The sequence below is a fragment of the Leucoraja erinacea genome, unplaced genomic scaffold (genome assembly GCF_028641065.1).
Source record: "Leucoraja erinacea ecotype New England unplaced genomic scaffold, Leri_hhj_1 Leri_56S, whole genome shotgun sequence".
NCBI lineage: Eukaryota > Metazoa > Chordata > Chondrichthyes > Rajiformes > Rajidae > Leucoraja > Leucoraja erinaceus.
This window is the reverse complement of record NW_026576476.1, coordinates 25,180-42,921: the sequence shown is the minus strand read 5'-3', so window position 1 is coordinate 42,921 and position 17,742 is coordinate 25,180. Positions and strand designations below refer to the sequence as shown.

At 47.2% G+C, this 17,742-nt stretch overlaps 1 protein-coding gene across 1 annotated transcript in view; it reads right to left on the bottom strand.

Annotated features, from left to right (window-relative positions):
• The window catches only part of LOC129694184 (glycogenin-1-like), a 94,684-nt gene that overhangs the window by 64,824 nt on the left and 12,118 nt on the right, over window positions 1-17,742 (bottom strand). Inside the window, exons 3-7 of the mRNA XM_055630902.1 lie at window positions 17,259-17,433; window positions 13,123-13,285; window positions 7,917-8,043; window positions 5,833-6,046; window positions 3,759-3,863 (exon numbers count right to left, since the gene is read on the bottom strand). Of these exons, the coding sequence (XP_055486877.1) occupies window positions 3,759-3,863; window positions 5,833-6,046; window positions 7,917-8,043; window positions 13,123-13,285; window positions 17,259-17,433 (784 nt within the window). The remainder of the gene's footprint in view (window positions 1-3,758; window positions 3,864-5,832; window positions 6,047-7,916; window positions 8,044-13,122; window positions 13,286-17,258; window positions 17,434-17,742) is intronic.

Below are 17,742 nucleotides of genomic sequence, written 5' to 3'. Positions count from 1 at the left end.
TACCACTCTGACTAAAGAAGTTCCCCCTCATATTACCCCTAAACTTCTGTCCCTTAATTCTGAAGTCATGTCAGAGTTGGATGATCAGCCATGATCACATTGAATGGCGGTGCAGGCTCGAAGGGTCGAATGGCCTACTCCTGCACCTATTATCTATGTTTCTATGTGTCTTCGATTCCCCTCCTCTGGGCAAGAGATGAGAGTTGCATTTACCTGATCTATTCCTCTTATAGACTCTTACAATCAGAGCCAGACAGCACGGCATTCTAAGCCAGCCCCAGGCGCACGCATTTGGTCCATATTCTTCTAAACCTTTCCTTTACATAGGTTCATAAGTTCAAAGAGCAGAATTTGGCCATTCGACTACCGTATTTCCCGGCAATGAACAGGCACCTGCATTTAGTCCAGGGCTCGGCAGCATCTCCTGCGTGCCCTGGGACCCGCTGTAGCGCCCAGATCCCCCGCGACCTCCGGAGCTGGCTGCAGTTGCCAGGTCACCTGCGAGCCCCGCCAATGGCTGCAGCTCCCAGGTGGGCTCGCTTGCCCCGCGACTAGCTCCTCCTTCTCAACGCTCCTGCCCTCTCCGTAACTTAACCCCTGGCGCCCCAGACAATTTGTGCAGCCCAGGCCATGCTGACCCGGGCCAGACTCCCCCACCCCCCCCTCCAGCTGCGCTGTCCTTTTACAACCACTTCCCCTCAGCTGCCAGCAATGAGCGGTAGACTTGGCTATCCCTCAGTACAGCAACAAGTCTCTGTTTCTTGGCTAACAACCTAACCTTCTGCCACCAAAACGCAGGTACATTTTTGTGCCTAATTTTAGGGTAAAAAAAGCGTCTCCATTGCCATTGAAATACGGGTAATCACATCAACACTGCTGTTCAATCATGGCTGATCTATCTTACACTCTCAGCAACGTACCATAAAGTCATAAGGAATAGGAGTAGAATTACGCTATTCGGCCCATCAGCCATTCAATCATGGCTGATCTATCTCTCCCTCCCAACCCCATTCTCCACATAAACCCAGACACCTGTACTAATCAAGAATCTATCTACCTCTGCCTTAAAGACGGTGTACCTACCCAAGTGCCAAGACAGATGTGTACAGCAATTGGTTCTTCCCCCACGGAATTAAAGCATGGAATAACCTCCACCCTACTATAGTTACCCAACCAGATGCAACTACATTTAAAGTAGCTCTTTCTTCTCAATAACCCTTTCTGGCTAAAGCCCTCCCTTCACCACCTCCAGTTTAAATTCCATTTGGAATATTTTGGAGAACCAAGAAACCAAAAAGAAACAAGTGTCTTTAAAATGTTATTGAATGGAACGAGCTTCCTCTTCTGGCAGCTCGCTCCATACACCCTCCACCCTCTGATGAGCAAAAGGGGCCTATTACATCTTGCCCCTCTCACCTTAAACACATGCCCTCTGTGGTTGCTGATTCCACTAATCTCGACAAAAAGACAAAACATTTGGAAAATCGCTTCCGGCGGCAACTGTGCTTTGCTCCAGTAAATGCAGAAACAAACTCCCGGATAACAGGGCACTGATTTTGGATGATCAGCTATGATCATATTGAATATGCGCTCAAACGGGAGTTAGATACAGCTCTTAGGGCAGACGGAATTGAGGGATCTGTGGAGAAGGCAGGAACGGGGTACTGATTGAGGACGATCAGCCACGATCGCATTGAATGGTGGTGCTGGCTCGAAGGCCCGAATGGCCCACTCCTGCACCTATTTTCTACGTCTATGTTTCTAATATTCCTCCTTATATACACACACATTTTTTGCCCCTTATAAATGAATGAATGAATGATTGAATGGATGAATGAATGATGATGGATGATTGAATGAATGAATGAATGTATGATGAATGAATGAATGAATGCATGTATGATGAATGAATGAATGTATGATGAATGAATGCATGATTGGATGAATGAATGAATGACTGAATGAATCACACAAAATAGTAAATAAACATTCTCAACATCCAGATTCTCACATTCATTTTCTTGGCAACAACCAATCCAGGATTAGCATAGAATCTAGGCCGAGCCTCACCTACAAGGAGGATGACAGTGGAAGGGTCTCAACCCAAAACGTCACCCATTCCTTCTCTCCAGAGATGCTGCCGGTCCCGCTGAGTTTAGTTTTTATTACGTTTAGAGATACAGTACGGTAACAGGCCCTTTGGCCCACAACGACCAGCGACCCCCACACATTAAAACTACCCTACACACACACACACACACTCGGGGGCAATTTTACATTTTTACGCCAAGCCAATTAACCTACAAACCTGTACGTCTTCGGAGTGTGGGAGGAAACCGAAGATCTCGGAGGAAACCCAGGCAGATGCCGAGTTTATTCGGCACTTTGTGCCTAAAACTGTAGTAAACACAGTCCGTAAGATGGCACCACCCACAGCAGCAATAAAATCAGGTGTGCACCTCATGCAATATTTAGTTTAGAGATACAGCGCCGAAACAGGCCTTTCGGCCCACCGAGTCTGCGCCGACCAGCGATCCCCACTCAACGACACTGTCCCACACACCCACACCCGCACAATTTCACATTGATACATTCACACCAAGCCAATTAACCTGCAAGCCTGTACATCATTGGAGTGTGGGAGGAAACCGAAGATCTGGGGAAAAAACCTACGCTCGTCACGGTGAGCGTACAGACAGCACCCCGTAGACAGGATCAAAACCGGGTCTCTGGCGCTATACGGCAGCAACTCTACTGCAGCGCCACCCCACTGTTAATTAGATGCCAAATGTTACAGCCTCAACGAAATCTACATTTTGGCACAATTAGAACTTGCACTCACCAAAAGGCAAGGTTTATCTTATCAGGATCACTACCTACACCTCCTCCAAACCAACTCCCCTCCCCACGCACCCCTCCCCCACCCCCTTCCACCCCCTCCCCAACACACCCCTCCCCATCCCCTTCCTCCACCCACCAACCCCCCCCCCACACTAACCCAGGTAACCCAAAGGTTTTCCCAACAACTGAGGGGAGCCAACACAGGCCCTGCAACAGAAGAGGGCAAAGTTTAATAATTCATGAGTTCCAAAGAGCAGAATTAGGCCATTCGGCCCATCAAGTCTACTCTGCCATTCAATCATGACTGATCTATCTCTCCATCCTCCTGCCTTCTCCCCGTAACCCCCTGACACATGTACTGTCGATCTCCACCTTAAATATACCCAATGACGTGGCCTCCACAGTCGTCTGTGGCAATGAATTCCGCGGATTCACCTCCCCCCTGGCAAAAATAAATTCCTCCTCATCTCCTTCCTAAAGGTGTGTCCTCTTATTCTGAGGCTGTGACCTCTGGTCCTAGACTCTCCAACTTGTGGAGACAAAAGCTTAACTGTTCCATGCTTAGAGTTCAATTTTCATGGTTCAGGTTGGTGGAATTCATTGCCGCAGAATTAAAGGATGTTCTTTCAGGGAGGAGATGAGGAGGAATTTCTTTAGTCAGAGGGTGGCGAATGTGTGGTATTCTTTGCCACAGACGGCTGTGGAGGCCAAGTCGGTGGATATATTTAGGGCAGAGATGGATAGATTCCTGATTTGTGCGGGTGTCAGGGGTTATGGGGAGAAGGCAGGAGAATTGGGTTGAAAGTGAGAGATGGATCAGCCATGATTGAATGGCGGAGCAGACTAGATGGGCCGAGTGGCCTAATCCTGCTCCTATCACTAATGGCCTTATGGCACTATATTGTAACAACTTTTACCTCGGCAGTAAAGGCCTCAGTAGGTTCGATTGACCAAGACATCCTTGTGATCGCGCCGAGATCTACTCGCCGTCTCAAGCTGGCTCGACAACGTTCCTCTTCAGGCTGCCGAAAGCACAAATGCCACAACGTTTAGACGTTTAGCAGGGATATAAAACAATAAAACAAGCTTGCAGCAAACTGACCATTCAAGAGTGTAGGAAGGAACTGCAGATGCTGGTTAGACACAAAAAGCTGGAGTAACTCAGCGGTCGGGCAGCAACTCTGTGGAGATATCTTGTTTTCCCGCTGAATGGATAGCACGCAACAACAGCTTTTCACTGTACCTCGGTGCACGTGACAATACTGAACTAAACTGAGAAAAAGGAATAGGTGACTTTTCGGATCGAGGCAAAGTGTCTCAACCTGAAACGGCACCTATTCCTTTCCTCCAGAATCACTGCCCGACCCGTTTAGTAAAGGGCCCGTCCCACTTGCATGTCCTTGGCACGCAAATTACGCCAACTCGTGGTTGCGGTGAGCCACAACGGTCCTGCGAAGGTCGGGCGCGTTTACATGCGTACGCACAGAATCTCCGGGGAGAAGGAATGGGTGACGTTTCGTGTGTCGAGACTCTTCTTCAGTCTGAAAAGAAGGGTCTTGACCCGAAACGTCACCCATTGCTTCTCTCCAGAGATGCAGCCGGTCCCGCTGAGTTACTCCTGCATTTTGAGTCTATCTTCAATTTTCTTGGCCCCGCTCTTTTTTTTTTTCTTTTTTTTTTTAAATGAAACTTTTATTCAAAAAATAAAAATAAACATATAGTATTAACACAATCAAAGACTGCCTATGTTGACTTTACAAACAAATGATCATCAAATTAATATAACGTCAACTTTATCAACAAAACACTCGACCTCCAACTGCGACCAGCATTCACGGAAGGCCTCCAAAGTCCCCATGGCCCCACTCTGGGAGTAGAAGTGGGGGCGGATCTGGACTGCAACGGCCGTGAGCCCCAGGCCGAGCTCGGCGATCGTTTGCCTTCTGCCGCTGCTGTTGGAGGCGAGACGTTGCGTCGTGCCAGGGTCTTGGGCCTGTCCCACTTTGGCCGTCAGTTCCGCGACAGGCCGTTGGCACGCGAAGATTTTGTTCACTACAAAATTTTCGGAACCCCTCGCGATATCGCGCACAACTACATACCCCTCCCTCCGCGCTTCTCAGTGGAACCGGCGATGCCCGCGCGCCTCAACGCGACCACGAGGTAGCGCAACTTGCGTGCCAAGGACATGCAAGTGGGACAGGCCCTTTATTCCAGCTTTTCGTCTCTATCATTGAACATTAAAGAGTTCGGTCAACAATTTTATTTAAAAAAGACACAAAGTGCTGGTGTAACTCAGCGGGTCAGGCAACATCCCTCTGTCTAAAGAAGGGTTCAGACCTAAAACGTCACCAGTTTTTAAACAAAGTCCTGAACTGAAATGACACCTATTCCTTTTCTCCAGAGTTGCTACCTTACAGCGCCAGAGACCCCGGTTCGATCCCGACTACGGGTGCTGTTTGCACGGAGTTTGAACGTGTCCCCCCCGTGACCTGCGTGGGATTTCACCGGGTCCTCCGGTTTCCTCCCACGCTCCAAATACATACAGGTTTGGAGGTTAATTACCTTTGTAAAATTGTGAATTGCCCCTGGTGTGCAGGGCAGTGCTAATGTATGGGGTGATCGCTGGTCGGCGCGGACACGGTGGGCCAAAGGCCCTATTTCCACGCTGTATCTCTAAAGTCTTAAAATCTCCAAAAGGTAAAACCTATAACTTGTAATTTATCATAAAGGATAAAAAATGACTAGCGTTGTATGCCTCGTTGTCACCTTCCTTCCCGTACCCAACAACGATCTAGTCTACCATTTCCCTGAACTTTGTCCCCTTTGATCTTGCGTTTTCACACCTTACCCTTCGACAGCTCTCATTTCCCTCTCCCCAGATTCTCAGTCTGAAGGGGGGGGAGGGGGTCTCGACCCAAAACGTCACCCATTCCTTCTCTCCAGAGATGCTGCCTGTCCCGCTGAGTTACTCCAGCGCTCTCGCCAGCTTACCTGTTCAGCAACTTCTATCACCCCAGTCTCCTGGGCCAACAGCGGCAAGATGAAAGTGGTGTAGATGTCCCACCACGTGTTCAGGAAGCCGAGAAACATGCTGTCGGCGGGAGACATGTTCTCCTGCACCACGCTCTTCGTCGCGTCATTGTACCGGTAATGCCACGGTTTCATCGGCCCCAAGAAATGAACCACTTTGACAGAAGCACCAAACCTGTGTTGACAAGAACAATATTTTAAACTCTAATAACCGCAGGGAAAGCACCACCGGACGTTCGGGTGGACTGCGAAGGATCAGATCCTCACCATCTTCCAGTCCCGCCTCAAGACCCATCTCTTCACCTCTGCCTATCCTTAGCCCCACGTCCCCCTCCCTTTTCATCTGTGCATTAATTGCCTTGTATTGTGTTTTGTATTGAATTCTGTCTTTACTTTTTGTACTAGTCATGTCTCTACTATTTATTTCATTCCGCTTACATGTTTTTCCTCTACCTGCTAAATTTTTGAGACTCTTGAAAGGCACCCATAAATAAAATTTATTATTATTATTATTATTATTATTATAGAAACCTTCACTTCGTCAGTGACACGGGTTCGATCACGACTACGGGTGCTGTCTTTACGGAGTTTGCACGTTCTCCCTGTGACCTGCGTGGGCTTTCTCCGGGAGGTCCTGTGTCCTCCCACACTCCAGAGGCGCGCAGGTTTGTAGGTTAATTGGTTTTCCATAACTTGTCACTCGTGTGTAGGACAGCGTTGGTGTACGGGCTATCGTTGTTCGGCGCAGGCAGGTTTGTAGGATATCTGACCACTATACATTGGTGCCAGTGTGAGGCCCCACCCCGCACGCTAGCAACAATACACAGAAGCCAATTTACAGGGCGGCACAGTGGTGCAGTGGTAGTGCTGCTGCCTTAAATCACTTCGAAACTTCGATCCTGACTACGGGCGCTGTCTGTACGGAGTTCGTGCGTTCTCCTCGTGACCTGCGTGGGTTTTCTCCGAGATCTTTGGTTTCATCCCACACTCCAAAGACGTACAGGTTTGTAGGTTCATTTACTTTGGTATAAATACAAATAGTCCCTTGTGTATGTAGGATAGTGTCACTGTGCGGGGATCGCTGGCCAGTATGGACCCGGTGGGCCGAAGGGCCTGTTTCCGCACATAGCCAATTAACCTACAAACCCACATGCCCTTAGAATGTGGAAGGGAACCAGAGCACCCAGAGAAAACCCACACAGTCACAGGGAGAACATAACGATCGGACCTTTCTAGCGTTACCTTGCACAAAACATCATGTATCTACACACTGTAAATGGCTCGATTGTAATCATGCATTGTCTTTCCGCTGACATGTTAGCACGCAACAAGCGGTTTGTACTGTACTGTATCTCGGTGCACGTGACAATACACTAAATTTAACTGAAAGTTGCCCGTAGTCGGGGTCACACCTGTGTCTCTGGCGCTGCAAGGCGGCAACTCTCCCGCTGCGCCACCGTGCCGCATCATCAGGCACGTGCCATCAGGGTAGGCAAGGTGGGCAGTGCCTACCCCGAATAAAATTATAAAATGGCAACTATAAAATATAAATAGTAACGGCACGGGAGAATTATGCTTACCTAAGTGATCGATCTTTTCGATCGGCATAATTCTCCCGTGCCTTTCATCCGCGGTACATTTAACGCACGGACGTATGTGCTACTCACGTGCCGTTGACGCTGCTTCAAGCCATCAGTGGCAACGGTCTATAAAGGCAGCTGAAATTCTGCCTTTACACCGTGGACTGCGTGCATGTGCTGCGCAGCTGACTACTGCGCATGTGTAGCGTAAGTTTCGTTTAAAAGCCGACCGACCGCTCACCGGGGAGAGAACAATCGGCGCGCGCGCGGTTTTCAAGATTTTCTTTTAAAAGCCGACCGACCAAAGACACCGACTGCCCACCCCGGCTAAATACTCTCGGCACGTGCCTGTGCCTCATGCATTATGAAGCTATGGAAGGCGGCAGACTGCAAACAAGAACTCTGTGACTAATACAGTATCACACCCGTGGGATGGGTGGACGTGTGGAAATAAAAGGCACTCACCGCTTGAAGGCAGGGAGGTAGCTGTACAAGGCAATGCCAGCCAAGTTGTAAATGAATGGGAGGTGTTTGCGGATATCCTGCGTAGACCAGCCACTGAAAAAACTGTTCAACAAGCCTTGATCTGCACCTAATGAACAAGGGAAACAAAAACAGAAGGCAACATGAAAACAGCTTCAATTGTAAATAAGAGTCAGCAAAACATGGAAACATAGAGAATAGGTGCAGGAGGAGGCCATTCGGCCCTTCGAGCCAGCACCGCCATTCATTGTGATCAGGGCTGATCGTCCACTATCAATAACCCGTGCCTGCCTTCTCCCCATATCCCTTGACTCCACTAGCCCCTAGAGTTCTATCTAACTCTCTCTTAAATCCATCCAGTGATTTGGCCTCCACTGCCCTCTGTGGCAGGGAATTCCATAAATTAACAAAACGTTTTTTCTCACCTCAGTCTTAAATGACCTCCCCTTTATTCTTAGACTGTGGCCCCTGGTTCTGGACTCGCCCAATATTGGGAACATTTTTCCTGCATCTAGCTTGTCCAGTCCTTTTATAATTTTATATGTCTCTATAAGATCCCCCCCTCATCCTTCTAAACTCCAGTGAATACAAGCCTAGTCTTTTCAATCTTTCCTCGTATGACAGTCCCGCCATCCCAGGGATCAATCTCGTGAACCAACGCTGCACTGCCTCGATCACAAGGATGTCCTTCCTCAAATTAGGAGACCAAAACTATACGCAGTACTCCAGATGTGGTCTCACCAGAGCCCTGTACAACTCTGTTATAACCCTATACAAAGAGTTATACAAAAGAAAATTTAGAGTGCAGGAACAGGCTCCTTGGTCCACATGGCCAATATTTTGCTTTCATTATTAACGACAAAAGCATGACAAACACTGCGTCATAAGGCAACTATGATTGGATGGCGAAGGAGATTTGATGGGCCAAATGGCCTAATTCTGCGGGATGTAAATATCAGATGAGAGGGTGCAGAAGAGGTTTACAAGAATGTATCCTGGATTACAGACTATTAGGTCTTCAAGAGGTATTATCAAGAGTGCGCTAGATAGGGCTCTAAAAGATAGGGGAGTCGGGGGATATGGGGAGACGGCAGGAACGGGGTAGTGATTGGGGATGATCAGCCATGGTCACATTGAATGGTGGTGCTGGCCGATATTGATATGTGACATTGGCTGATCATCCACAATCAGTACCCTGTTCCTCCCTTCTCCCAATATCCCCTGACTCCGCTATCTTTAAAAGCCCTATCTAGCCCTCTCCTGAAAGTATCCAGAGAACCTGTCTGCACTGCCCTCCGTGGCAGAGAATTCCGCAGACCAACTGTGTGAAAAAGTGTTTGCTCATCTCTGTTCTAAATGGCTTACCCCTTACTCTTAAACTGTGGTCCCTGGTTTTGGACTCCCCCAACATCGGAAACATGTTTCCTGCCTCTAGCATGTCCAAACCCTTAATAATCTTATATAAGAGCATGCAAAAACTGCTAATAAAATACTGTAAGTTTTTGCAATAAAGAAAACCTTTTTTTTAGAAAATGTTTTGTGTGTTGATTTGATTGCCTGTTACTGTTGGACTGTGTTAGTGTTCACATCACATCAATTTCAACATGGAACAGTGATGCGAATACAACATTTAGTTCGACTTCAATTTCCATCATGCAAACTGAAGTCAAACTAAATGGTGCATTTACATTACTGTTTTGGAGGGAACTGCAGATGCTGGAAAATCAAAGGTAGACAAAAATGCTGGAGAAACTCTGCGGGTGAGGCAGCATCTATGGAGCGAAGGAAATAGGCGACATTATGGGTTGAGACCCATCTTCAGACTGAAGAAGGGTCTTGACCCGAAAGGTCGCCTACTTTTGAAAATCAGTATTTCGCGTGCAACCTCATGCATTCTCATATATCAGTACTACTGTATTGTGAAACTCTTTTTGAAATGTGAATTTATAATTCTTGATTTTGATTCAATAACTTAAAAATATAATAACATCTATTTTACTAAATGTAAGTTCTTGACCACTTCCTGTTTTCCTGTTTCATGATTTTAGAAAAAACGCTGCCACTTCCAGCTGTGATTTTTGGCCATCTTACTCAGAGTCCCCCTCCGCAGCGCAGGACAAGAGGATTTTTCCCATCGTTGAAACATAAGAGTTATTAATGTATAAAAAATGTTGATATTCTCTCTGCTGTCCCTGCTGGTGGGAGGGGGAGAGACTATAAAACCCAGAAGTGTTGTGCCTCAGACAGTCTTTGCAAGATGGGGAAGTCTCTCAGTCTGAGCTGTGAATAACACTGAACACATGTCTACTAAACTGTGTGTGATTTTACTGACCTTGAGTGCCCTTAATATGGTTTGAAAATGAAAATGTGGTTGGGTTGAAGTAAAAGCACTGCAAATTATTGGTGGGGTTTTGGGTTGAATTAAAAAGGCATTGCAAATGGTTAGTGGGGTTTTGGGTTGAATTAAAAAGGCACTGCAAATGGTTGGTGGGGTTTTGGGTTGAATTAAAAAGGTACTGCAAATGGTTGGTGGGGTTTTGGGTTGAAGTAAAAAAAAAAAAAAAAAAAAAAAAAAAAAGCACTGCAAATGGTTGGTGTTCGAAACTTGACAACTTCCTGTTTACACTGTATATTCATTTTAGATAAAACGCTACCACTTTCGGCTGTGATTTTTGGCCATTTTACTCAGTCCCCCTCCTCTCATCAGATGCAGGGGATTCTTCCCATCAATTAAAAATAAAAGTCTTATTAGTGTTTAAAAAAGGTTGAGAATCTTTCTCCTGTCAATCATGCCATGAAGGCCACGCCCCTTCCGGTGGGAGGGGGAGGGATTATAAAACCCAGTAGTGTGGGTGTGGCTCAGTCTCTGCACGATCGGAGACGGAGGGGCCACGACTCTGCCCGAGCTGTGAATCAACTGAACACACTGAATGTCTACTGAACTGTGGGTGTGGTGCTCTGTGTGGTTTTATGGTGGTTTCACCCTGCATGAAATGGTATGAATGTGGGGTGGGGGGGGGGGGGGGGGGCTTTCTGGAGCACGTATGGGTGTTGTGGGCTGAAGGGACTGGTTTCCAGAGGGCTAGTATGGACATTGTGGTCCGAAAGGATTTTTCGGCTAGCAGTTCACGCACGCAAGGCCACCAGACTCAAGTGCAGTTTCATACCATTTCAAGCAGGGTGCAAGGCCAAAGACAGAGAGTCGTGCCCTCTCCCTCCCCCATCTTGCAGAGACTGAGCCACTCGGTATCAGCTGTGAATAACACTGAACACGTCTACTAAACCGTGAGTGTGGTTTTACTGACCTCGAGTGCCCTTAATGTGGTTTGAAACTGAAAATGAAAATGTAGTTGGTTTGAAATAAAGCACTGCAAATGGTGGTTGGTTTGAAATGGCAAATGATTAAAAGTCTAAAATTGGCAACTTCCTGTTTGCACTGTATATTGATTTTAGATAAAACACTACCACTTACGGCTGTGATTTTTGGCCATCTTACCGAGTCCCCATCCGCTCATCAGGTGCAGATGATTCTTCCCATCAATGAAAAATAAGTGTTATTAGTGTTTAAAAAAATGTTGAGAATCGCTGTCAATCATGCCATGAATAATCCCACACCCCTTCCGGTGGGAGGGGGGAGGGATTATAAAACCCGGAAGTGTGGGTGTGGCTCAGTCTCTGCAAGATGGGGGAGGGATTCACAGCTGGTATCATACACTCATTCCTGGTCACTTTGTTCCTCCTCAGCTGCAATTTTAACTGTCCCCACATTTAGAGTCAGCGCCATGGGTACCAGAGCCTTCGGCTGCTCTGCCCCACGTCTCTGGAACACTCTCCCACCTCCCATCCGTCACCTGGACACTATCGATCAATTCAAATCACAACTCAAAACACACCTGTTTAGATTAGCAGACCCGACATAACTTCCACCATCTTCACCCTGATTTTAATGTTTTGTGTATTTTTTGTTTTTTTGTTTTTAATCAACTTGATTTTAATATTGATAAATATATTGTGATTTTATGTCCTGTAAGGTGTCCAGAAAGGCGCCAGCAAATAAAATGCATTATTATTATTATTATTATTGTTATGGGCAAGATAAACTGTGAGTGTGGTGTTTATGTGGTGTTTTATGGTGGTTTCACTATGCTTAAAATGGTATGAAACTGTATTTGAATGTGGTGGCCTTACACCGTGCTTGAAATGATAAGAAACTGCATTTGAATTTGGTGGCCTTGCACCCTGCATGAAATGGAATTTCAAGGAAAAGCCGTGAGTCAACTGCGAGCCCACCAGCCATGAGTGAGTGAGCTGCCAGCACAACAGGCTTGAGTGACTGAGCCGCCAGCCCAAGAAACCATTCGGCCTACAATGTCCATACTAGCCCTCTGGAAACCAGCACACAACACCCATACTTGCGCTCCAGAAAGCCCCCCCCCCACCCCACTACTGGCCACCAATATTGGAATTGGTGGAGAGGTGGAATATTGCGTGGGGGACCAGCCCTCCCGTGTGAACATGGGACCCAACGGGTCCCACTTAGTCTAGTAAACTAATAAAAATAACTATAACGAATAAAATTCCACTGGAACAAAAATACAAGTGTGATATTGGCACCTCAAGTCCTCACCATCAATACACTGCTACTGGTAACAGAAACTAGCTGCATCATCTTGTTACCTGCAGAAAAGATTTGGACCACCCGGGTTAAAGTCCATATTCTCTCTCCTGCCTCTTTGAGCAGAAATGCCAAACATATGAACAGAACTGGATTTTTGTTAGTTTAGTTTAATTTAGAGATACAGCACGGAAACAGGCCCTTCGGCCCACCGAGTCTGCACCGACCAGCGATCCCCACACATCAACACCATTTTACACACACTAGGGACAATTTACACACATACCAAGTAGCAAACCCAATCCAATTATCCTACAAACCTGCACGCCTTTGGGGTGTGGGAGGAAACCGAAAACCCACGCAGGACTCGGGGAGAGCGTGCAAACTCTGTACAGACAGCACCCGTAGTCGTGATCGAACCCGGGTCTCTGGCGCTGCAAGCGGTGGAAGGCAGCAACTCTACCGCTGTGCCACCATGGTTAATTAGTTTAGTTTATTGTCGCGTGTACCAAGATACAGTGAAAGGCCTTTGCTGCGGGCTAACCAGTCAGCAGAAAGACAAAGCATACTCACCATCAAAACTACCATTTTCCACTGCAAACTGCAGTAATCGATTGTAGGTTTCGATGGAAGGCTTGTACACAAATAGCCCACTGTTGAAGCAGTCTGGCCAGCCAGCGTCTGGAGCAGCAGAGAGCTCTTCCCTTTCAAAGAGGTCATCTATGTTTTGACACACCTGCCATTGAAATAGAAATCTCTGAGAGGGATGGTCCCATAGGGGGATAAAATAGTCCATTTGTACATCGCAAGGACCCCACAAATTATGTAGTTATAGGCACATACAAGCAGTTAATTGAAATCTATAGGAAGGAACAGCAAATGCTGGTTTAAACTGAAGAGAGACACAACAAGCTGGACTATAATCCCCTTGTCCCACTTAAGAAACCTGAACGGAAACCTCTGGAGACTTTGCGCCCCACCAAAAGTTTTTGTGCGGTTCCCGGAGGTTTTTGTCAGTCTCACTACCTGCTTCCACTACCTGCAACCTCCGGCAACTACCTGCAACCGCTGGGAACCGCACGGAAACCTTGGGTGGGGCGCAAAGCCTCCAGAGGTTTCCGTTCAGGTTTCCCAAGTGGGACAGGGATACTCAGCGGGACAGGCAGCACCCTTCTGGAGAGGAGGAATGGGTGACGTTTCGGGTGGAGACCCTTCTTCAGAGAGGATGTTGCAGGACTCTCATCAGGGAGAGGAGGAGAGCTTCTCCTCTCTTGTTACAGTGGAGCAGACGAAATGTGTAGGAAGGAACGGCAGGTTCTGGTTTAATCCAAAATAATGTATTTAGTTAAGCTAGAGATACAGCATGGTAAAGCCACCTGTCCCACTTAGGAGACCTAAACAGCAACCTCTGGTGACCTTGCCCGCAACCCAAAAATAAAAAATATCAAGGTCGAGATGACCTGCAACCTCCCACGCACATGTTGAAAACCTTCCTCGACTTCGAAGAAAACCGCGTTCGACTAGAAACTGATCGATTTTTAAAACGGCAACCTATTTTTAGTCGAGGTCGGTTTTAATCATGATGAAAAAATAGCAGCAACCTAGATGAAGCCTCGACCACGCGGAAACCACTTTCGACCATTAGGGAGAGTGACCAAAACCTCCGGTGACCTCATGGAAACCTTGGGTGGCGGGCAAGGTCACCAGAGGTTGCCGTTTAGGTCTCCTAAGTGGGACAGGGGCTACATAGGCCCACTGGGACCACGCTGACCAGCGATCACCCCCCCCCCCACAGTAACACAATCCAACACACTAGGGACAATTGCTACTGAGTTTGCAACATCTCATTGTCATTGCAAGGTAATCAAATAGCCCAACCGTTGACTTCCAGCAAGAGAACTTTGAAGTTAGTTTGACTTGGGTAGGGGAGGTGGGATGGAGAGAGAGAGGGGATGCTACTTGCAGTTGGAGAAATCAATAATCATATCACTGGGTTGTTAGCTGCCCAAGCGAGGTATGAGGTGCCGTTCCTCCAATTTGCGTTTGGCCTCACTCTGACAGAGAGGAGCGGGGCCAGGACAGAAAGGTCAGTGTGCGAATGGGAAGGGGAATTAAAGTATTTCGCAACCGGGAGTCCGGGCGGACTCAGACGGTCCAACCTCAGAGGGTTGCAACTGAGAAAGACTGGATAGACTTGGTTTATACTCTCTAGAATTTAGAAGATTGAGAGGTGATCTTATAGAAAACTTACAAAATTCTTAAGGGGTTGGACAGGCTAGATGCAGGAAGATTGTTCCCGATGTTGGGGAAGTCCAGGACAAGGGGTCACGGCTTAAGGATAAGGGGGAAATCCTTTAAAACCGAGATGAGAAGAACTTTTTTCACACAGAGAGTGGTGAATCTCTGGAACTCTCTGCCACAGAGGGTAGTTGAGGCCAGTTCATTGGCTATATTTAAGAGGGAGTTAGATGTGGCCCTTGTGGCTAAGGGGATCAAGGGGTATGGAGAGAAGGCAGGTACGGGATACTGAGTTGGATGATCAGCCATGATCATATTGAATGGCGGTGCAGGCTCGAAGGGCCGAATGGCCTACTCCTGCACCTAATTTCTATGTTTCTATGTTTCTCCGTGAAACCTAATCTTGATTTTCCGACACAGAGCCCAGACCCCTCAGAGTTTCAAAGCAAAAGGATTTGAGTGTAGGAGCAGGGAGGTTCTACTGCAGTTGTACAGGGTCTTGGTGAGACCACACCTGGAGTATTGCGTACAGTTTTGGTCTCCTAATCTGAGGAAGGACATTATTGCCATAGAGGGAGTACAGAGAAGGTTCACCAGACTGATTTCTGGGATGTCAGGACTTTCATATGAAGAAATACTGGATAGACTCGGCTTGTACTCGTTAGAATTTAGAAGATTGAGGGAGGATCTTATAGAAACTTACAAAATTCTTAAGGGGTTGGACAGGCTAGATGCAGGAAGATTGTTCCCGATGTTGGGGGAAGTCCAGAACAAGGGGTCACAGTTTAAGGATAAGGGGGAAATCTTTTAGGGCTGAGATGAGAAAAACATTTTTCACACAGAGAGTGGTGAATCTGTGGAATTCTCTGCCACAGAAGGTAGTTGAGGCCACAGTTCATTGGCTATATTTAAGAGGGAGTTAGATGTGGCCCTTGTGGCTAAAGGGATCAGTGGGTATGGAGAGAAGGCAGGTACTGGATACTGAGTTGGATGAACAGCCATGATTGTATTGAATGGCGGTGCAGGCTCGAAGGGCCAAATGGCCTACTCCTGCACCTATGTTCTATGTTTCTATGTTCAAGTCCCTGAAACCGAATGACCTTGGGGGAAGCGGGGAGAGGAATTAGCTCTCTTAGAACCACAGTATCATATAACTGATTGAATCTGCATTCATTGGGGTCACCTTCCATTGCAGGTCAAAGGGAACCAGGGTGGTGTGGGAATGCAGCAGTAGCGTTGAATCCCGTGTTCAATCCTGATGACGGCTGCTGTCTGTACGGAGTTTGTAGGATCACCCCGCGACCTGCGTGTTTTCTCCGGTTTCCTCACGCACTCCAAAGACGTAGCGGTTTGTCGGCAAATTGGCTTGGTATAATTGTAAATTGTCCCTCATGCGCTTAGATTAGCGTCAATGTGCGGGGATTGCTGGTCGGCGCGGACTCGAAAGCCAAAGTGGCCAGTTTCCGGGCTGTATCTCTGAACTAATCTAAATACCTCTGACATCCTGCATTGTGGCTCACTGCCACCAAATCCCTCTTGTTTCGTCCTGAGTATTTCTTTCTTAGAAACACAGAAAATAGCTGCAGGAGGAGGCCATTCAGCCCTTCGAGCCAGCACCGCCATTCATTGTGATCATGGCTGATCATCCACTGCCACCAAATCCCTCTTCTTTCATCCCGAGTATTTCTTTCTTAGAAACACAGAAAATAGCTGCAGGAGGAGGCCATTCAGCCCTTCGAGCCAGCACCACCATTCATTGTGATCATGGCTGATCATCCCCTATCAATAACCCGTGCCTACCTTCTCCCCATATCCCTCGATTCCACTAGCCCATAGAGCTCTATCTAACTCTCTCTTAAATCCATCCAGTGACTTGTCCTCCACTGCCCTCTGTGGCAGGGAATTCCACAAATTCACAACTCCCTGGGTGAAAAAGTTTCTCACCTCAGTCTTAAATGTCCTTACCCCTTTATTCCAAGACTGTGGCCCCTGGTTCTGGACTCGCCCAACATTGGGAACATTTTTCCTGCATCTAGCTCGTCCAGTCCTTTTATAATTTTATATATAACCATATGACCATATAACAATTACAGCACGGAATCAGGCCATCTCGACCATTCTAGTCCGTGCCGAACACATAATCTCCCCTAGTCCCATATACCTGCGCTCAGACCATAACCCTCCATTCCCTTCCCATCCATATAACTATCCAATTTATTTTTAAATTATAAAAACGAACCTGCCTCCACCACCTTCACTGGAAGCTCATTCCACACAGCTACCACTCTCTGAGTAAAGAAGTTCCCCCTCATGTTACCCCTAAACTTCAGTCCCTTAATTCTCATGTCATGTCCCCTTTTTTGAATCTTCCCTACTCTCAGTGGGTAAAGCTTGTCCACGTCAACTCTGTGGCAACTCTATATGCCTTACAGCGGGACGGAGCTTCATACTAAAGATCGAAGCAAACTCACCAGCATGTCAGCATCCATGAACACACACTTGGAGTACTGCACGAGGCACCAGCAGTGTATTTTGGTGAAGGTCAGACCAAGCTCGGGCCTGGATAAGAGGGCCAGGTGAGCAGAGTCCCTGCTGTCCAGTACGTTGACCTCGATGGCCTCGTCAAATAGACTCCTGAGGGCATACCTGGGTTTCGAACAAGGATAAAGGAGATGGAGTCAATGGCCAGCATGGCAATCGATCAACACAAACCAAATGTTGACTTGGAAACTGAAGGAGCAAGGGGTTAAAGATAACAATCAAACAACTCTGGTGCACCACACAGACAGACAGCCATTACAACACAAGGCGCCTTCTCTTTCAACTGTGAACTCTGCCCTTTAATGTCGGAAGGTCATTGCTCTGAACTAAACTCTGCTCCTTACAATTAGGGACATTTTGACCAATTCAATTTCTTCAATTTAGTTTAGTTTTAGTTTAGTTTAGTGTTGGCAT